The 21,708-nt window shown below is 46.0% G+C and overlaps 5 protein-coding genes across 8 annotated transcripts; 2 read left to right on the forward strand and 3 right to left on the reverse strand.

The window, feature by feature from the left end:
* The first annotated feature begins 19 nt into the window (after window positions 1-19).
* Window positions 20-1,504, forward strand: LOC132789867 (DNA polymerase delta subunit 2). Its single transcript, XM_060798172.1, has one exon. It carries the CDS (start codon window positions 168-170, stop codon window positions 1,461-1,463), a length of 1,296 nt encoding a protein of 431 aa, XP_060654155.1. The 5' UTR covers window positions 20-167; the 3' UTR covers window positions 1,464-1,504.
* On the reverse strand, window positions 1,503-1,922 carry LOC132789870 (U6 snRNA-associated Sm-like protein LSm8). The gene has a single exon (XM_060798176.1). The coding sequence runs from the start codon at window positions 1,821-1,823 to the stop codon at window positions 1,536-1,538; it is 288 nt and encodes a 95-aa protein (XP_060654159.1). The 5' UTR covers window positions 1,824-1,922; the 3' UTR covers window positions 1,503-1,535.
* Window positions 1,923-2,038: 116 nt separating this feature from the next.
* Window positions 2,039-3,005, forward strand: LOC132789869 (large ribosomal subunit protein mL46). The gene has a single exon (XM_060798175.1). It carries the CDS (start codon window positions 2,127-2,129, stop codon window positions 2,925-2,927), a length of 801 nt encoding a protein of 266 aa, XP_060654158.1. The 5' UTR covers window positions 2,039-2,126; the 3' UTR covers window positions 2,928-3,005.
* Window positions 3,006-3,609: 604 nt separating this feature from the next.
* Window positions 3,610-15,046, reverse strand: LOC132789856 (spectrin alpha chain). Of its 4 annotated transcripts, XM_060798147.1 has the most exons (7): window positions 11,019-15,046; window positions 10,596-10,655; window positions 6,487-8,410; window positions 5,819-6,422; window positions 5,559-5,588; window positions 3,891-4,491; window positions 3,610-3,821 (listed from the first exon to the last, which is right to left on the reverse strand). In XM_060798147.1, exons 1-7 carry the CDS (start codon window positions 15,006-15,008, stop codon window positions 3,693-3,695), a joined length of 7,338 nt encoding a protein of 2,445 aa, XP_060654130.1. In that variant the 5' UTR covers window positions 15,009-15,046; the 3' UTR covers window positions 3,610-3,692. The 4 variants fall into 4 exon arrangements, with proteins under 4 accessions (XP_060654130.1, XP_060654132.1, XP_060654131.1 ...); XM_060798149.1 differs by lacking the exon at window positions 10,596-10,655; XM_060798148.1 differs by lacking the exon at window positions 5,559-5,588.
* A 3-nt stretch (window positions 15,047-15,049) lies between these two features.
* On the reverse strand, window positions 15,050-21,517 carry LOC132789857 (protein disks lost). Its single transcript, XM_060798151.1, is given in 6 exon segments — window positions 15,050-15,139; window positions 15,370-15,940; window positions 15,942-18,635; window positions 18,638-19,004; window positions 19,006-19,580; window positions 21,430-21,517. Coding segments are annotated over 4 exon segments (3,693 nt in total). The 5' UTR covers window positions 19,470-19,580; window positions 21,430-21,517; the 3' UTR covers window positions 15,050-15,139; window positions 15,370-15,772.
* Window positions 21,518-21,708: the final 191 nt, after the last annotated feature.

The following is a 21,708-nucleotide window of genomic DNA, read 5'->3' on the forward strand; positions in this document are numbered from 1 at the left end:
AAAGTCGATAGGATAAACCACTTCAATCGATAACGCCCAAGTTTTACGCTAGCCCTGGCACATGTGCATTGTTGTGTTTGTTGATTGGCGCGTAAAAAATAGCAGACGGTACAAACTGCAGCGAAACAGATTAGTTAACAAAAAGTAATAAGTAATATAGTTGCAACATGGCCAAACGCCTCGAGTGTCCTTACGAAAATCTTAGCAGTGCCTTTCTACTGCAATCGAGCGACTATCAGAAGCAATTCTTTCATCTTTACGCACATCGTTTGGCTGAAATGACGCGTTTGCTGAAACCACTGGCACAATCAAAATGGGGTAAGGAGATGCCCATAATGAAGCTGTGCGAGCTGCGCGGAGAACAGGATGTCCACTGCATCATCATTGGCACTATTTACAAGCATCAACAACACAAACCAAGCATTTTGCGTGACATCTCTGAGGAGAACCAACTGGCGCCGCAGCCTCAGCGACAGAATTACTCTGAACCGGGTGACAAAGTCATATTGGAGGATGAACTGCAGCGTGTGCGACTGCAGGGTGATCACATCGCTGGACGCAGTCTGGCTACTGGCATTGTCTGTGCTGTTAAGGGCGGCACCGACTCCGAGGGCTTCTTCAATGTGGAGGACATACTCTTCTTCGAGAGCGGACCACAAAAGTCGCTGACATTGAAATCGCCTGCCAAGCTGGTGCTAGTGTCTGGCCTCGATCAACTGCAGGCACACAACTATGTGGATGCCCTGAATATGTTTCAATATTGGCTGAGCGGCGGTTTGGGCAATTCAAAGGATGCTGCGTCTATGGTGCGTTTGATTGTTGCTGGCAATTCGGTGCGCAGCACAGCGGTAGCCAATGTGCCCACATTGCAAGTGGCTCGCAGCCAGGCGAATGCCAATGATACTGTGCAAGCGGTCAGCCAGTTGGACAGCTGGTTTGCTGCCTGGGCGCAAGCTTTGCACGTTGATCTAATGCCGGGCGCCTATGATCCTGCCAATTTCATGCTGCCACAACAGCCATTCCACAAATGCATGTTTCCACAAGCTGGGAGACTGTCTTCCTTCCAGGCTGTGTCTAATCCCTACAGTTGTCGGCTGAATAGCGCATTAATTGTTGGCACTGGCGGTCAGAATGTGGCCGATCTGTTGCGTAGCACTGGACTGGAGTCGTCGTTGGAGGCGTTGCGCTGCACGCTCACTTGGGGACACATTGCTCCCACGGCGCCAGATACTCTGGCCTGCTATCCGTACATTGAAAGCGATCCCTTCATTATGCGTCAATGTCCACAAGTGTATTTTGCTGGCAATTGCGAGAAGTTCGAGACGGAACTGCATGTTGGCACCGGCGACAAGCGAACGCGTCTGGTGTGCGTGCCCAGCTTCAGCAAGACACAGAGTGTGGCCCTGGTGGATCTAGAAACGCTCGACTGTCGCGAGATTAAGTTTAACGTAGAGTCTGAATAAGATACAAGAGTTTAAGTCGTATAATAAAGCACAAAAGAGTATTTTAACATTTCTTGAGTTTTATTCGGTTGCTTAATGTACGACAGGTCCAAGGGGTTCGCCTCGTATGTTGGCCAAATCCAAACGGGAATCGATGCTATCATCTATCAGTCCAATTACAGCAATGTTGTCGCCGCGTATTATGTGCAGTCCAAGCACAATCTGTTCGATGCCCGCTGTTGTGGAGAAGACGCGTTCATGGCACTCGTCGATGATGATGTTGATGGTCTGATCGAAGCCCTTGAGTGTGCCGATGAAATTGCGTCCATCCGCCGTGATAATGGACACTGTGTGATTGATATACGATTCCAGGCCGGACATTTTGCCAGCTTCGTTTAAACGTATTTGTCGCAAAAATGAAAACAAACAAAACGAGCGCAAATCTCGTTCTCGAAGAGCTGGAGATGACAAAACACCGATAGCCTTATTGAATTGCAGCATCGATGATTATTAACATCGGTTAGTTTATCTGAAATTCGATATTTTTGTAGTCCGATAATTAATAATATCGATAGCATATTTTCGGTTTCGACAAGCGAACAGCTGTTCGATTGCTGCTCATGTAATCCGAAGTAGAGGCTACTCCTCGTTGTTACTTTATAAAATCAAATTGAAGACTTAAAAATGTTACGCCGTCTCACACAAATCAGTGCCAAGCAACTGGCACGCACTCAGTCCACAACTGCGACAGGTGCCTCAAAAGAGAAGTGGGATCTATATGCTGGCGTGCTCGTCGAACGATTGCCGGTGGTGTCCAAAACACTGAATCCCCTAGAGCGACGGTTTCAGGATATGTTATTGAATGTCGAGTATGAGAACAGTTTGAAATCGGATCACGAGTTGAAGCACGAGCGAGATCTGGTGCAGCTAGAGCAGATTAAGCAAGGTAAAGTGCAGGTGGATCTGGACGAAGGTGTGGCCAAGCAAACAGCTCAGGATTTGAAAGATGCGTACATCGAGGAACTTAAGAAATTCGAAGCAGCCCCACGTAGCACACCTGACGATGCGGCTAATAAAACCAGCTCAACAGATCGCTGCCTGGAGGACACACTGTATCTGCTGGTGCAGCAAAAGTTGGGACAACAGCAGCATTTACTTTTGCCGCAAGGTCAGCGTCAGGAGGGTGAAACCATGCGACAGACAGCAGAGCGTGTTGTGCGTGAACAATGCGGCAATGGCCTGAAGGTGCTGTTCTATGGCAATGCTCCAGTTGGCTTCCACAAGTACAAGTATCCAAGCAATCAACGTGCCAACAGCGTTGGTGCCAAGGTCTTCTTCTTCCGGGCTTCTCTGCGAGCTGGCAATGTGCAAGCAGGGACAAAGGATGCACCTGCCGCCCAATACGAATGGCTGCCCAAGGAGGCGCTTAGCCAGAAGCTGAAGAATGCCGCCTATGCGGAAAGCATCAATAAGTTTTTGATCTAATTTAAATGTATTTCTGTTGCGTCATTTTACTAGTTAAATAAAATCGATTGATTCCAATGTTAATCAATAATAAAACGCATTTGTTTATAACATTTTGAAGACATGCAGCAGTATATATTTGATTTGCAATATGTTGAAGTGTAAACACATACAGAGGCAAATGTTTGTATATATTTTTCATTTATAAAATTTGTTTATTTTTTTTGCACATTTTACTACTTGCATTTCGTATAAACTGGAGATAAACTGAAAATATTCTGTTTATTACTGGGTTTATTTTGTATCTTAAATTTGATCATCTTTCAATTACAAACATTGAACAATTAGAAGAGGCATAGAAAATGTTTTGTATATTATTTGCTTTCAAGCCAAGCTGTCGTTTAAATATCTTTTGCGCATTGCTCTGATTAATATGCATAGTTTTTATATGTTTTTTGTATAGAGTATTTATTTCGATTAACGTTGTCTCGGTATCAGAATTTAAGATACTTTTCTGGGGGATCAAGAAATAAATGCAAAGAAACAAACCGGGAAATTAATTGCTGATAAATAGTATTTTGTATTGAAAGTGCAGTTATTGTTTGTTTTGTTTTGGATTCATTGTGGCATTAATTCTTAAATAAGCATAAAACTGTTGGACTTAGATACTAGAATTTATCGAAAATAATCGTGTAAATATATATTATTACTTTTCTTTTTTTTTCTATATTTTTAGAAATAGATTGTAAGACATTTTCTCAGGCGCCATTAAATAAACATCGCGATCTAATTCTGGAATAGCGTTCGCGTGAAATCTATGTAATCTAAAGCATCTTTAATGGGCTGGCCAGAGCGCGGTTCCGAGAATGGTTTCATGCGCTGCACACAATAGTCCGCCATGTCCTTGGTGAGGTTCTGTAAGGCAAAAGAAATTGCACATTGAATATGTGATTCCCAATTTGAATAATGTTGCTGTGAACTTACGCAGTAGAGCTCCTCCTTGGTAACGTAGGGGCGGTCGGCGGCAGTGATGGCGCGGAAGGCATTCTCGATTTCTTCGTAGGATTGCACGTTTTCGGTTTCCTTGGAAATCATGAATGCAATGTACTCCTGCAGGGAAACATAGCCATCGCGGTTGGGGTCAACAACATCGAGGATAGCCTCAAATTCTGGATCGGGTTGTCCCTCCTCAACCATGGGCAGATCGTAGCCAAGAGCGCGCAGACATGATTTGAATTCCTGGTGGTTGAGTTTGCCGCTCTTGTCCTTGTCGAAATGCTTGAACATCATCGAGAACTCCTTCAGTGAATCTTCCGAGACACCCGAATGATTGCGCGCCTGTATCTGTTGTTCCAAATTGTGCTGCATACGCATCGATAGTTGATCCAATTGATCCCATTGCTGTGCGAGTCCAACAGTCGAGTGTTCCGTGTAGCGGTTGTCCAAAATCAAATGTTCCTCAAGCAGTGCACCAAGTTCCTCGATCTTCTTCAGATCCACGCGACGAGCACGCACCTCGGTGGCCTTGACACGCAGTGCTTCCAATTGCTGTTCCAATGATCCGGAGCCTTCCATCATTGATGTTCTGTATATTTCGGAAGAATTTGATGTGAGTTTGTGTGTAGATTTGGAGTAGATAAGGATTTATTAGTAAGACACGATAGAGAACGACACAAGGTTTTCTTTTAGGTATTAAAATCTTTTTAAAGTTATAATGGATATAATGCATAAGAAAAGCAAATCTTGTTAGAGGTCTGTTTGGTTAAGGGCGGCTGTTTGTTGACAACTAAATTGTTTTCCTCTTATGTTCATATATACAGGTGTCTTTTGATTTTTTTAACGGGAGTTACGAGTGTAATAACAATGTGCAATGACAGTGGCTGACAACTAAGCGCAGCGATCAACTCGTGTCATTGCACTGGAACTGATTAAACTGCAGCAATGGGAATGGGACGTTTTGTTTTTAGTGTTGTTTAGGAATGAATTTTGAAATTTTGTTCAGCAACTAATAAAGACGATACAAAGTTTAGTATTTTTTTTTTGACTATAAAGCGAGCTAAAATTGAATTAAATTTAGAGTAGAGAAAAAGAAAAAAACGCCAAATGGTTGTTGAAGCTACTGATAAATTGAGAAAAACGCTTTTTGGAATATAAAAATAAATGCAAAAATTTTCGCATTGACTACAGTTTTTTGTAAAACTTTCATTAAACTACGTTTTTTACATGCTCAAATTTTAAATATTGTTTGGTAGAAAGTAAATTTTGGTGTTGCACAAAAAAGAAACTCGAGACTGACCGATCGATAATACATAATCGATAATCGTTGCTAACGGTGCGCTAAATGCAGCTAGTTTTAAATACGCTCTAGAACTAGAACTGTTATCGATATCGCTGCGTATCTAACCTAGATATATTTACAAAAGCAATGAAGGCGCCAAAAAAGGCTCCTTTAAAATAATTAATATCATTTTTTTTGCTGTTAGTGAGCGCAAGAGCGACGCAGCAGCTGTTAAACTTTTAGCTTGCCAAGGCAAACAACAATAAGAACAGAAACAGAAAACAATAACGAGAAAGGAAAATGATAAAAGATTGCAACCCAGCGATCAGAGATCGGATCGCATTGGAAAATGGGCAACCACTTCGCTTAATTACCCTTGACGATTATAACCCAGCATATAATATCTAGAAGAATATAGAATTGAACGTTTCAGTTACGCTTTTCATGGGACTTTGGGGGGCGGGAGAGTGAGCAAGAGGGAGACCACAAGAGTTGTTTTTAAATTATTTTTTTTAAATATGGATTGATTTTTTGTGTGGAAAGATTTGTTGGAAGGAACTGGACACACCAACAACTGACAGAGAGATAGAAAGATAGCAATAGCAAGAGAGAAAAAGCTGAGGGGGGTACTGACCTCGTTTCGGTGAGCCATTGATGGAAGAGATTGGCGTGCTTGGCGAACTCCTTCCGCAGTTTATCGTTCTCCTCCTGACGCTTGGCCTCCTTGGCAAGTTCGCCATCGCGTTCCTCTATGATCTTTTGCAGATTACGCCAGGTCTCCTCAAGAGCTTCCATGGTGAACCATGTGTATGGGTTCGGTCCAACATTAAAGCTCTTGATCTTCTGGTCGAGTGCTGCCAATGCCTTAAAGTCAGCTTCGGCCGATGAAAGGGACGCTTGGAATTGTGCGTGGGCGTCACGCAACGCGCGTATTTCTTCGATCGAATTGCAGCGAACAGGATCTGTGAGATCCTCTTCGGCATTTTCGAACCAAGAATTGAAGGCCGAAGCTTTCTTGGCAAATGTCAAGTAGAGTTCCTCGATTTGGCGGAATTGCTCCTGCATGGCCAGCAAACGCTGCTTACGCGTATCCGACGCGTCGCGCAGTTTCTGCCAACGGGCGATGACATCGCCGTGACGTTTCAAGATCGCCGGTGATTGGGCGTGATTCGCATTGATCAATTGATCCTTCAGAGCACTAATGTTGTGAATGCCCTCCTGTTCAAAGGCATTGAGACCTGCAACACAAAAGCGATTAGCCTTCTATCTTCAAAAAACGATAAAATATATCGTAATTCTTACCTGCATCGAATGTCTCCTGCTTGGTCAAGAGCGTTTGCACAGTAGACAAATCACGTCCATATTCGTCGGAGCGCACATAGTTCTCCTTGTCATCGATCCAGCTCTCCACAACATCGGCCTTCCACATGAACTGCAGATACGCCGAGTTATCGAGCAATGCACCCTTGCGACGGGCAGCCAAAGCGTTCAAGTTCTCCAGCTTGTTGCGCAGCTGCTGGCAACGCTGTGCAATCGAATCGCCATGATGATTCTTGGCCTCGACCAGATCGCTGCCCTGTTCACAGATCAGCGAGCAGCGATCCTTGTGTGCGGCAAAGTCCGTCTCGAAGGCATCGTGCTTCTTCAGCAGACCCTGAACGGCAGCCATCGAATCGCCATAATCCTCCACGGAGAGCAACTGCTGCTTCTCGGTAATCCAGGCCTCCTCTTCCTCCACCTGGGCCAAGAACTGCTGATAGGTCAGCGATTCGTCCAGCTTCTGACCGCGTGTGGCAGCCAAATTCTTAAGCTCAGCCCAGGCCTGATTGAGGGCCTTGAGACGCTGCTCAATTTCGGGTACACCCAAATTGGACACATCCATGAGCTTCTCACCAGCCTCCTGGACGGCCTGAATGGCCGGCTCGTGAGAAGCTAGCTCGGCTTCGAGACGCTTGTGCTTCTTCTTCAGGTTCTGCACACCGGTCAAATCGCGACCGTAATCATCGGAACCGACGAGCAGTTTCTTCTCCTTGATCCAGCTCTCCTCGTCGGCAATGTCGCGGAAGAATTGATGGAGGGTCAGGGCCTCGTTGAGACGGGCCTGACGATGGGCAGCCAGATTGCAGATGCGCTCGTAACGCTCGTTGATGCTTTGACGCTTCTCCTGGATGCCAGCAGTATCGAATTGACCGCTCTCGACCAAGGAATCGGCCTGGTTGTTCATGTCCTTGATGCGGTCTTCGTGCGCCACGATATCCGCTTCGACCAACTGGTGCTTCTTCATGAGGTTTTGGACAGACGCCAAATCCTTACCAGAATCCTCAGTGGTCAACAAACTCTCGACCTCGCCCAACCAGAAGTCCAAATCCTTGACAGCGGCAATATAAGTCCTCTGCTTGTTGGCCTCCTTCAATTTCAGCGACTTCTCAGTCGTCTTATGCGTCAGATACTCCCACTGATCAGCGATCTGCGTGAGACGCTTCTGCACCGCATCCTCCGAGCCGCTGCACTGCTTCTTATCAATCAAATTACCGCCCATCGCCAGCACGCTCTGAATGCGATCGGCATTTGCTGCCAACTCAGCTTCAAAGGCCTGATGTTTTTGATGCTTCGATTGAATGTTGGCCGGATCCTTGTAACTCTCCTCGGTGGCCAGCTGCAATTTCTCGGCGATCCAGTTCTCAATCTCATCGGCATCGCGAGAGAATTGCTGCAGCGTCTGCTCATCACCCAAACGCGAACGCTTCTCGATCAAACCCTCCTTGAGGTGACGCCAACGCTCGAGCACCTGCTTGCGCTTATCATCGACCAAATTGGAGGCATAATGATTCTGGGCAATCAACTGATCGGCCACAGTTTGCAATGCGGCAATCTTCTGCTCATGGCCATTGATGGCCTTGTCGAAGTCCTCGTGCTTCTTGATCAACGCCTCCACATTGCCACCGGCATTGGCATCGTCATCGGCATTGAGGAAAGCCTCGCGAGCCGACATCCAGGTCTCGGCGAGCTCACAGTCGCGCATGTACAACTGCAGATCAAGATTCTGTTCCAGCTGCAGACGACGCTCGGTCCAGGCCTTCTCCAGATCCTCGCGGGCCTTGGCCAAATCCTCGATCTTCTCCTTGATTTCAGGCGAGGCATAATGATTGGCCTGCAGCAGCTCGTTGCCGAACTGCTCGAAGGCGCCAAAGGTGCCAGCACGAGCATCGATCTCAGTGCGATGTTCCTGCACAATAAAAAGTAGAGATTAGTTGGTTGCACTTGCTAAAGGAAAAGGTTTGTCAGGAACAGGTTTAACGCCATAGGGTTAGAAAACAACAAGAATATAACAAGATGATGAGGCAGCTGTGTTTGGTTGGTTGTATTTTGTATACATTGCAGCTTCGAATAGGGTTTTAGTTTTTAGTCAGAGAAACACAAGGAAATAGAACGTTGAACAGAACATTGAGTTGATGTTGATGATGAGTTTGCTGGAATGGATATGACGAGATGTCGGCGAACTGTACAAAGTTGAGAGTATTGTACAGGTTGGATATGAAAGAGATTGTCTGTATGTTTTGATTTAATAGAAGGTGATAGAAACAATGTTATGGAACAGTTTGCGAGAAGGTGGTGAGATTATCTGAACTAAATCTCAACAGCTTAAGATGAAGATGTAAAGAAGATATATTAGTTCAATTGTAAACAGTGTATTATGATGCTTCTAGTGTTTGGAAAAATGAGTGGACAATTATCTGATCTAATACATATATTTCAAAAAAACTCTTCATTATACACAGAAATAAAGCTACGAGTCTGAAATTGGCAGATAACAAGAGAAGTTTGTTCTGTAATATATTACTGAATAGTCTCCTAAGATGATCGTATTTTGTATGTTTTAATCTGTAGGTAGGATTGTAACAGGTCGGCTGATAAGTCCCCGGTCTAACAAAGAAAAACACATTTTTTTGTCAAAATTCGTTTTTATTATTCAACATAGTTCCCTTCAAGAGCGTTACAACGATTATAACGACCTTCTAATTTTTTGATACCATTTTGGTAGTACTCCTTCGAATTGCCTCAAAATAGGCCTCAGTTTCGGCGATCACCTCTTCATTGCAGCCAAATTTTTTCCCTGCGAGCATCCTTTTGAGGTCTGAGAACAAGAAAAAGTCGCTGGGGGCCAGATCTGGAGAATACGGTGGGTGGGGAAGCAATTCGAAGCCCAATTCATGAATTTTTGCCATCGTTCTCAATGACTTGTGGCACGGTGGTTTTTGGTCAAATGTGAGCTCGCGCGGCACCCATTTTGCACAGAGCTCCCGCATATCCAAATGTTGATGAATGATATGACCAACACGTTCCTTTGATATCTTTAAGGTCTCTGCTATCTCGATCAATTTTTTTTACGGTCATTCAAAATCATTTTGTGGATTTTTTTGATGTTTTCGACGGTAACCACCTCTTTCGCGCGTCCACTGCGTTCACCGTCCTCCGTGCTCATTTCACCACGCTTGAATTTTGCATACCAATCAATTATTGTTGATTTCCCTAAGGGAGACTACGGAAACTTATTATCAAGCCAAGTTTTCGCTTCCACTGTATTTTTTCCCTTCAGAAAACTGTATTTTATCAAAACACGAAATTCCTTTTTTTCCATTTTTTTCACAATAACAAAAGTTGCTTCACAAAAGACGCTCTATCTCACAAACTAATTGACTGACAGACGTCAAATTTTGACACGAATCATTTGAAAGTTAGTACTATATAAAAATAATATGAATTCATTACTAACGACGCCATCTATGTGTCAGACCGGGGACTTATCAGCCAACCTGTTATGCATCAGAATGTTTTAAGCTTTAAAAAACTATTTCCTCATAACTATAGTTGCCAAAATATAACACAAATTTTAAAGCACTTTCTATTTGAGGATTTCCATTGCATACAAATGAAGCTGTGACGTGACTGAAATATAAAAATGTTTATGATGGGCAATGATGTGGTCGATAGATTTATATTATAGTATGTGACGAAAAGTAAATAAAAAACATGTTGATAGAGAGTAACAAGTTTTAAGCGTTATTAGATAACAACAATATGTGTAAAGGTAAATTTTTAGAGATGATCACGTGTTACGAAAGAAAGCACGACACGCGACCAACTCAAGTAGATTTTCAAAAGGGGTTATTTGAATAGCTGGCGAGCTGAATGGTTATTCACAATGAGCAACACTATTGTGAATAGCCAAAGGGCATTAGCTGAAAGTGCCAAAGTATGAAAATATAGAACTGCAGTGTTGTGTGGGGCAGTAAATACACACTGAGGAACTAAGGAACAAACAACAAAAACACACGAATCGATGGATGGATAAGATGATAAGTGTCGGTTGATATGGTATGGATATATGGATGATATACGAGTAGAACTACCTCGTCGCTGGATGGTGATGCGCTGCTGCCCAGCGTGAACTCAATTTCAGCACGATGTGCCTGTGTTTAGAGATGAGAAACAAAACCATGGATTTATATAATTGATATTTTATGAACCGTGAACCGATATCGAGATATTGTTGTTGACGATTGTTGTTTAGGTTGTTTTTTTTTTTTTGGAGTTGACACAGCAGACGTTGGGATATATTTATGATGATGATTGTGGACAAGACGGGAATTGAATTTTTGGGCGGAGTCCCCGCAAACAAAACAAAAAGAACGCAAGGAAGAAAGTCAAAATTAAATTTGAATCAAAACCAGAAAAAATAAGAGTATGTTGAAGACGCAAAAGTTATCCAAAACTCTTACATCTTCAAAAGCAAAGGGCAGTTTTAAAGGGAACTTGTGGAAATATAATTTTACCTGATGACGTTCGATGAGCGCCTCGGCACCTGTGACATCATTAGCCAGCTCGTCGGAAGTAACCAAACTCATCATCGAGTTGATCCAGGCCAACAGATCGCGATAGTCGCTGAGGAAGCGCTGCAGATCGTACGAGTCGAGCAGTTTCTCCTTGCGGGCGGTCGACTTGGTAATGATCTGATCCCACATCTCGTTGATCTCCTTCTGCTTGGCATACGTCTGCTCGGCGGTATCCGGATGCGATTGCATCAAACGGTTGGCAGTCTCGTCCAACTGACGAATCTTATCGCGCAAGGCGGCCAAATCACGTTCCACACCCTCGTGCTTACGTTGCAGAGTTTGCACACTGCGCAGATCCTTGCCCAGGTCATCGTTATTCAAGGCATTCGCCTTCTCGGCAATCCAGTCCTTGGTCTCATCGATGTCACGATGGAAACGCTGCACCTCATGAGCAGAGCCCAATTGGCTAGCCTTCTCGGCGGTCAACGTCTGCAGATTGTTCCACTTCTCGTTCAAGTCCTGCATCTGAGTCTGAATCTTGAGAGCAGCTTCGGTTTGACCCAACGAAGTCAATTGCACGGCAATCTCATTCATGTTGGCCAAACGCACCTCGTTAGCCTTTAGATCGTCGTTGAAATCGTCGAACTTCTTCTGCAACACCTCGACCTCCTCGAGATCCTCACCGACCACATCGGCGATCTGGGCATGATTCTCTTTGTCACGGATCCACTGAGCCAAGTCGGCGGCTTCACGGACCAGCACATAAGCCTTGACGGTCTCGTTCAGCTTGTTCTGACGCTCACGCGCCAAAGCGAGCAGATTATCGTACTGCGAGTTGATTTGATTTTGACGCTTGGCAATCGAATGATTGTCCACGAGGTTCTGCTGCGATGCACTCAAACCGGCCTCGATCTTCTTGATGTAGGCGGCGGGCACAAAGCCCTGACGATCGTTGACCTCCACCTTCCACCAGTCCTTGTTATTGGAGTTGAGCAGCGTCAGCACATCACCCTTCTTCATAGACACCTCACGCGGCGACTTCTCGGTGTAATCGTACAAAGCGACCACACACTCCTTGCCAGTGATATCGACCACAGGTGTCTCCTGCTGGCGGCAGTTCTTGGCCTGCTCCTGCAGCGCCTGAATGGTGTTGCCAAAGGCTTCCAAATCAGAGACAAGTGCCTCATGCTTCTTCAGCAGCGCCTCCGAGGAGTCTTCGTCCTTGCCGTAATCGCTACCAGTGGCAATTGGTTCCTTCTCACGCATCCATGACTCGGCTTCGTTGGCATCGGCAAAGTATTGATGGGCTTGCAACGAGTCATCCAAATCCTGCTTGCGCTGGTTCGACTTGTCCTTCAGGGTGTTCCATTGCTCCTGCAACGCTTCGAGACGTTGACGAATGTCATCGCTGGCAAATGGCTGATCCTTGAGCATATTCTCGCCAGAGCTAATCACATTAAGCAGACGCGCCTCGTGGTTGTTGATCTCGGCGAGCACCGCTTGGTGTTTCTTGATCAGATTCTGCACACCGATCAAATCGCGACCGCGATTCGTGGAGGCGGCAATGGGCTCCTTTTCGCGTATCCAGGCGGCCTCGTCCTCGAGGTCGCGGAACAGTTGCTGCACCTGCAGCGAGTCCAACAGATGCTGCTTACGCTCGCCCATGGGCGCGGCCAGGGCGGCGTAGCGTGCCGACAGATTGCCCTCCTTGTTGCGGATGTTATCGGCATCAAAGTGGCCCGATTCGATGAACTTGTTCGCGGCCACATTGATGCTCTCAATGCGATCCTGATGGGCCATCACATCGGCCTCCAGCAAAGCATGCTTTTTCTGCAGATTCTGCACCGATGTCAGATCCTTGCCATGATCCTCGGACAGCAACTGACCCTCGATCTCGCTGAGCCACAGCTCAATGTCTTCGATGGTGCGATTGAATTGCTGCTGCTGACAAGCCTCGTTCAGCTTCGTTCCCTTCTTGTCAGAAGCCTGGACGAGTGTCTCCCACAGTACCACGATCTCCTGCATGCGTGTATTGATCTGATCAGCAGCATAATGCTTCTTCTCGATCAGTTCGCTGCCCACATTGGTGATATCCTCGATGCGCGACTTGTTGGCATTCAACTCATGCTCAAAGTTCTGATGCTTTTGCATTTTACCGTTGAGGTTAGTGGGATCCAAGTAGCTGTCATCGGTGGCGAACTTCAACTTCTCGCTAATCCAGCCCTTGGTCTCATCGCAGTCGCGTTCGAATTGTTGATAGCGATTCGAGTCCTCCAGCAACTGGCGACGCTTCGCAGACTTCTCTTGGAGGGCAGCACGACGAGCGAGCAACATCTGGCGACGCTGGGCCACATCATCGGCAGCATAGTGCTGGCCATCGATCAGCTTGGTGGCAAAGATGTCCAGAGCCTTGATCTTTTCCTCCTGGGCAGCCAGACTCTTCTCAAAGTCCTCGTGCTTCTTGATCAGTGCCTCCACAGAGTCGAGCGAGTCACCAAGATCCTCGTTGGCCAGGAAAGCCTCCTGTTTGGCCATCCAGGTATCTGCCTGCTCGGTATCGCGATAGAACAGCTGCAAATCCATGCACTGCTCGTAGAGAATGCGACGATCTTCCCACAGCGACAGCAACGAGCTCTTATCGTTCTCGAGTGCAGCCAACTTCTCTTGGATCTCGGCGGCAGCATAGTGCTCACGCTCCAGCAACTTCTGGCCGGACTCGGTGGTCAGCTTGAAGCTATCCTCACGTGCATCAATCTCACCCTTGTGCTCTTGATGACGCTCCAGCAATGCCTCAGCACCAGCCACATCCTTGGCCAGTTCATCGGCCGAAATGATGGCCTTCATGCCATTGATCCACGACACCAGATCACGGAAGTCGGCAAGGAAACGATGCAAATAGTACGATTCATCCAGCTTCTGTTTGCGCTCGCGTGCCTTGGCCGTGAGACTCTGCCAGTAGTTGGCAATCTCCGCCTGTTTGTCGCGGATCTGATCGCTGTGATCGGCATGAATGGAGCACAGACGCTGTGCCTCAGCACCCAGGGTGGACACCTTATCCTCCAGAGCGGCCAAATCACGCTCGACACCTTCATGCTTGCGCTGTAGCGCCTGCACGCTGGCCAGATCACGACCATAGTCATCGGAGGAGAGCACGACATCCTTCTCGGCAATCCAGGCAACAGTTTCGTCAGCATCGCGATTGAAACGCTGAATCTCATGGGCACCAAAGAGTTTCTCCTGACGCACGATAGCCAGCTGCTTCAGACGCTGCCAGGCCTCGTTTAGCTCCTCCTTGCGCTTGGTGATCGTATCGCGCTCGGGATGTCCGTCTTGAATCAGTTTGTCGGCCAGCTGATTGACTTCAGTCACACGGTACTCTTGCGATGCCATGTCCTTTTGGAACTCATCGAATTTGCGTTGCAGCACCTCAACGTGCTCCAGATCCTGACCAAACTCATCAGCGGTGACAAAGGTCTCCTTGTCCTTGATCCAGAACATGACCTCCTCGCATTGACGCAAGAATTGCACCAAGACGAGAGCTTGTTGCAGCTTCAGTCCCTTCTCGGCCAGACGGCTCAACAGAAGCTCCCACAGTTGATGCAGCTCATCGAGGCGACGCTGAATCGTCTCCGAGGCAAAGTGCTGCTGGTTGATCATCTCCTGGCCGGTGTTGTCCAGCGATACGATGGCATTGCTATGCGCCGAGACCTCAGCCTCGAAGGCCTGGTGCTTCTGGATCTTGGCTTGCAGATTGGTGGGATCGCGATAGCTTTCCTCGCTGGCTGCCTGTAGTTTCTCGTGTATCCACGACTCCAACTCGTCGGCATCGCGCTTGAAGTATTGAAAGCGACGCGAATCCTCCAGTTTCTCGCGCTTCTGACGTGTCTCGATTTTGAACTCATTGTAGCGGGAGAGCACCTGCTCACGACGCTCCTGTATGTCCTCGACGGTCTCGAGGATTTTCACCTCTTTCGGTGTGAAGTTCTCCATGTTGTCTAGTTTTGGTTCAATTCAGTTTCGTTAGATTCGTTCGTTATTGTTTAATTTAATTTAATACTGGCTGCTGCTTTTACTTGATGTGCTCATCCAAATTCCACTGCCCAAAGTTTGCCCGTGCTCAACTGCAAATAAAAAAACAAAAGAGGGAGATGAGAGAGTGAGCAATAATTAATTTCAATTAGATTTAAGCAGACCAGAGATTGCATAACCTCCATTCGCTCGCCATTCATCAGAATCAGCACAATGACACATACACAACATACTTCTCACTCACTCATCCACACATCACATTCAGACTAACCCGGACCGCAGCTTCGTCACACGCTCTCACTAACACACTGACATTACGCACTTTGCGCTGCACCGTGGTTAACTGGCATTCCAATCAGCATTTGCTGGTATTTTTCATAATTTCGCCATGTGTTGTTTGATGCTTGTCTCGCAGTTCGTCCGATGACCGCATCGACGTCGTCGTCGTCGGCCTCGTCCCGTTTCCCGTTGCTCATTTCACACACAACTCAACGACAGATTCGTCAAGTTTGCGAGCAGTTTCGTTGACAGTGACGCAATCCAGCAATTTCAATTATCGATAAGCCGCGTTATCTTATCGACGGTTCAAAAAAAGCAACAGCATAAAATGGCAGTTGGAATTCTTGTAGTGCAAAAATAGAGGTTTATTCACAGCAAATTCATTTTGTATTTATGTATGTGGTATGATAAAATGAACGAATGACATAATTGAACTTTTGTTAAGCTTAAAAACTATCTAAATCTCGCGACAAATCCGCAAGCACTTCCATAAACAAATGCGATTTGCCATCGTCGTCAACGCGACTTGTGTCGCCTTCGCCCCGATTCTGTGAAACTTGCTGCAGCAGCTGTGACAAAGCATTCCACACCGGTGGGGTCCAGTTCTCCTTAAAAAAGTGGCATAAACAATTGATTTAGCTGTTCCATATGCAAGACTCCTGCATCCAACATGGCATGCAAAAGCTGTTGCAGCAACTGAAAGCCTGGCAAATGCAGACTCAACTCCTGCACAAATTGTACGCTGAGCAACGCTTCAAGGCACTCGGGAGCATCACCTGGAACAGTTGCTGTAGCGATCAGCTGTGGCGATAGCCACACATCACAACTGGCGCTGATCAGAGTTGGAGTGCAGAGTAAAGGTTGCCGGCAGATGAGCAACTGCAGAAGACGCACAACAATCGAACCAAGCAACTCGTAAAAGTATGATGGTAATTGTGGCAGCTGTGCTGCTTGCCGCGTGCGCTGCATTAACTCGGGCAGCTCGCACATATGACGCAAATGCTCAGGACGTAGACTGAGGCAGTGAATCCACTGTTGCAGTTCCTGCAGCAACTGCGACAGTCGCAACTCCACAGCGGCAGTATTAAGACTCATCTCATTGGAGGCGGCTCCAGTTGCGGGAGTTGATTGCGAGCTGTTCTTGTTTGAGCGACACACTTTGCTGGCCACTTCCTGTAGATCCAGCTGATAAAACGTCGTTTGGCGCACACTCGTCTGCAGCCACTGTTGCAACTGTGCCTGAGCCTGTTGGCGTATCAAGTGTGCATACGTCGAGCGCAACACTTCGTTGGTATTCTCCGGAAGCAACGCTTTTAACGATTGTTCTATACGCTTGTCCAGCATGCCAGGCACCAGCTGCGTCCACTGCTGGCAGGCTTGTGTCCAGGCTTCCTGATAAATGCGCTGCAGTTCACGTAGTACCTCCGCCTCCTGCGTGGAACTGATGCCGTTGACCAGCGCATCGGCTGCCGATTTGGCGGGCTGCAGTATCTGCTGTTGGGCATCCTTGACCACACACTTGAAGCTGCGCTCGGTGACGAACTCAAGCAGGCGACGCATCGAGGCGTTCTGTGAATGCAAAAAGGCTTCGTTAAGCTTGCGCTGAGGAGATTGCAGCTCCGGAAAGGAAGATTCGCTGCCCTGTTGTTCCGACTGCAGTTGTGGCTGACTTTTAACTCCACTGCTGTTGTTGCTGCTGCTCAACTGCTCCAATCGCGTGGTTATATACCTATAGCGTCCACTGCGTTGCGCCTGACGCTGCGATGGGGTGATGGCCACACGAAAGTCGTGCAGAAAGGGACACGCCACTGGCAACAGTTCCTCCAGCATAGCTGCAACCTTGCCCTGATCCTGAGCAAAGCACAGACTACGCAGACAATCTTTAACCAATGCTGCTGTTGCCTCACTTCGCTTTCCTGAGGTGCGTTGGTTGTAGTAACCGCTGCTTAGAGTTGGCTGCGATTCCAGCAACCAACCGAGACAGCTGCGTGTGATGAACAGCGCACAAGACTGCAACGGCTGCTTAGGATTTGCTCTTGCCTCACTGTACAGCGCATAGAGTAGCTCCAGTGTGGCCAGACTGGCGGGTAGCTGCAGTGAGACCAGATCCAGCATCATCAGATACTGCACCAACCAAGGTAGCGTGATCAATAACTTTCCCTGCTGCATGGCACGCTCGAGATGTACACGCATCTCAAACGGTGGCTGGAACTGACGACGCAGCTGCAACTGTTGGGGGCAGGCATAGTTGGAGGTGGCACGGTTGTAAGGCAAGGCATAAACATAACCAAGGAACTTGGCCAACATCAGCAGCTCAGCCATGGCCTGAGGTCGCACCACATAGGGAGCTGCCTGCTCCTGCTGGGCGTCATCGTCATCGGGCTGCAGTGGCAACAATTCGAAACTGGAATCATTGTGCCGCAAGAGTTGTACATAAAGCGCCAGCTGAAGTTGCACGAGAAATGCTATAGATCCGCAGTTGCTGATAAAATCCCGGAAGAAGGCTTGAGTGCGTGGAAATTGATCCTCAACGCTTGAGTTGCTGGTGACCAGACGTTGTGCCAAGCGATTGAGACGCTGCTGATCGAGTTTTAGTCCTAATTCTGCTGGTGATTCGTGCGTCTCGCCGCTAGACATGAGCAGCTGACTAACGAAGAGTTTGGCGAAATGCGACATATTCACAGCGTGCTCTGATTGCTTGAAGATCTCTCGCACACTTGAGCCCAGCTCCAAGCTGAAGCTGAACATTCGATTGAGATGCGTTGCTTCCCAATGTTTTAGCGCCTCATAGAAAAGATCTCGCTGCCGTTTGAAGGCGCAAAACTCATTTTGAGTTGGGAAATTGTCTCGCGAATCCTTATCGTGTTGATAATAAACATTCTGTTGCTGCTGTGAGTCTTGAGGAATCGCCTTGCTCTGCTGCTGCTTGCGCTGACAACTCGACTCTAGTTGCTGCTGCAGCTGCTGCGATAGCAACGAGACACGTTCATGCTGCAACAGCACCGTCAACGACTTGCGATCCAATTGGAGCAACAGTTGCTGTTGTTGCTCTAGCAGCTGCACCGCAAAGTAGATGCATTCCTTGTGACGCGAGAGCAACGCAAGTGGCGAAATTTCTTCGGGACTTGCTACTTCATCGCTGGTTCCGCGTATGTTGAGCAACTGCATCGCATAGCCAAGCTCACTCAGCACATTTGGCACTAAATTCAAATCCATCAACTGCCCATAGATGGCAGCCAAAAGCTGCAACTGCTGTGGCTGGGTCACTTGATCCAAATCGATGGCAACATTGGGTGGCATCTCTGGTTCCCTTTCGGGGGGGGCTCAAACTGTTGGCTGGTTGCCACAGGTGCCTCGCTTTTAATCTCCTGCTTGTGCAGCAACAGTGTTTTACGCGCCTCTTGCTCAAGGGCAGCGCCTTGGCTGCGATCCAGTTCACAGCTCTGCGAGAGGCGCAACAAGTTGTTCTCATTGCTGAAGGAGCTGTCGCCAAACGAGCTGCACGAAGAGACATTCTTGCTGATGGTCATGGGCAGCACACGACGTCGTGGCTTCTGTGATTTGTCTTGAGACGTTGCTGCTGCTGTTGTTCCTGTAGCTTGTGGCGTCACCCTTTTCTTGGCACGCTGATGTCCCTGATTGGGTGTGGCATTCAACATGAAGTCACCCAGACAAAAAACTGCCACCACCAGCTCCTCCTCCACTACGATTTCCTTGAGATCTTTCGCTGCTTTGTGGTGTGCTGCTAAACTGTTGACTATGCTGGCCAGAGCGACGTCCTTGATGCTGTTGTGGCGGATTGTTGGACTGACGCACTGGCGTTGATGCGCTGCCAATGCTGAGATTGCTTAGCTGCGATTCGTTCAATGCCAACTCCGCCGGCGTGGGACGATTTGTCGCCTTGCGCACTGGCGTCAGACATTTGGGAGTCTCGCATTCATTGCTACCACTGGTTCGGAAATGTTGCTCCGTCTGTTGACGCAGTGCAGCCAAAAAGTAGATAGCGAAATTCTCCAAACTCTTGTTGCAGGGTTTGAAATATGTCAGCAATGTTTGGGGCAATTGATCCTTTGGTGCTGCCTCCAGTTGTTTGAGCAGCTGCAGCAATTGGTTCTCGGGTTCCTCGACTTGCATTTGTTCCATTTTTATTTATAAATCTGTTATGTTTTGGTTTTTTGTTTATTTTATGATTTTCTCTCTTTCTCTCTCATTACATATTTTTCTCTTTCAAATTCCAGACACCGTTTCCGTTTCCTGCAACGGAAGATGAGAGAAGAGAAATGTTTGTTGTCGTCTTGTTTTTTTCCAGAGTTTTTCATCATTTTGATTTTGCATTATTTTTTATCTTTTCATTTGTTTATTGGTATTACTTTTTTTCCAACAGCACTTTCACACACACATACAAAAACTAAATTGAAATTTAGTATGCCAAATGCATATTATATAGATATACAAGATGATACTAAAAAAAATAGATTATAAATAGTACGCGAAGATAGAAGATTAACTAATTTACTAAGAGGCTGAAAAATAAAGTTAGGGAAAAGAACTCACGCTCTTTGTAGAATTTAGATAGGATAAAATCTTAAATATATGTATATAAACATTGAAAACTATATAATTAGCGACAAAACACAACACAAACCAAACCACAATTTCAATTTACCACAAAATACAATTCCGAGATTCTGATAAGAAACGCTATGAAAAAATGCTACTCAAGATCGAGAATGAATTATGAATTAGCCTGAAGTTTATGAATTGGAAGATCAAGCGAGGTGACTTCAATTGACTCCATTTCACGATGACATCACCGCATATGGAAAATCTCAGATAACAGGGTGGGTCGGGGTAAGAAACACAAATACTACACATACATAGATAGAAACAAACACACACATACAGATGTATATGTATCTAAATATAATTTAGTCACGCGAGTATCACCCCAAAAAATAAATACAGCGCAGGAAATTGAAAAACATAGCCTAGGCCCAAGTTGGGTTTTTGTATTCAATGCAGCCATACAAAACAGCGCCCCAGTCACACACACACAAACACACATGTACACGCAACACATAAATACACACAGAGGCATTGAAGGCAATTTAACTGTTTATCGCGTACAAACAAAAACAACAACAAAAATACAGCCAATGAACGAGAGTACGAGAGAGAAAAAGGTAGCAAAAGAGAGTCGTGCCTGGAGTAAATTTTGTTTGGAATGCGACAAGAGAGCGTCTACGCTCTCTCTCCCCCTATTAATACTAATACACACAAAACAAGCACACACCTCACATACACACATAAGAAACATATAATGCGGCTACACACAAATATACATACATTAATTGAAGTGTCTATCAGAAATAGCTGGATGACGTAATGCGCGCAACTTGGAATTATGAGCAATAAGTGCGTTCAAAGTGAACATATTTTTGATTTATTAGAACTCATTGCATTTAAACAGACTATTTTTAAAGTGGGCACCGGCAATTTGCGCTCTCATTAATTCAACTACATGTTTATGTTGTCGCTGGCAAAGTCAAGGACATTTACGAAAACCTGTTTATGCGCTTGTTTTTCGCCAATTGAACTCAATGTAATAATGTTGTTGTTCTACTCTGCTGCATTACATCTCTCCATGTTACATTTGAGCCTGCTCTGTACATCTCTCTCTCTCTCTCTCCCTCGCTTTCTCTCTACTGAAGTTGCCGCACAACCCGATGACGTACACATAGCACACGCAAACGCTCACACACACACTCGCATGTACGTGCTAATAAAAATTGAGCTACTAGATACTTTTTTCACATGTAGCCTTTTTGGGTACAGATTTTTGCACTAATTACACACATTGCTTGAAGTAATTTTATTGATCTATTTTCTAATTATTATTGCAATTAGTTGTATGTGCACCATAGCAATATTTAATTAGATTTTCTATGTGTATACATGCGACATTGGGGTGTGGTGCTGACCCGAAAATTGAAAATTTTCACTCACTCACACACACACGCATACAACCACTCAAGCCGATTTTTAATTTCGTTTTATTGCTATTTATTCGAATGAAATATTGGAAATTTCATATGCAACTTACACTTTAGTGATCGCTAAATAGTTTTACAATAAATTTGTTGGCGTTTCTAAATGATACAATTGATTTTCCAACGTTTTTCTTTTTTCACGCAGCGCTCTAAAATTCCACGAACTGCACGGGGGACAAGCACTTTACAGACTCTTCTTCTTCGTAAATGCGCATGTTAAGCGTAACAGAAAACTGTAACACTTTTAAGAAGCACCACTAATTGTTTTCTGTTAAAAATTAATATTTTTGCATTATTAAAGTAGTTGCTTTCATTGGTTAGTTTCAAACGGA

This window comes from Drosophila nasuta, chromosome 3 (genome assembly GCF_023558535.2).
Source record: "Drosophila nasuta strain 15112-1781.00 chromosome 3, ASM2355853v1, whole genome shotgun sequence".
Taxonomy (NCBI): Eukaryota; Metazoa; Arthropoda; class Insecta; order Diptera; family Drosophilidae; genus Drosophila; species Drosophila nasuta.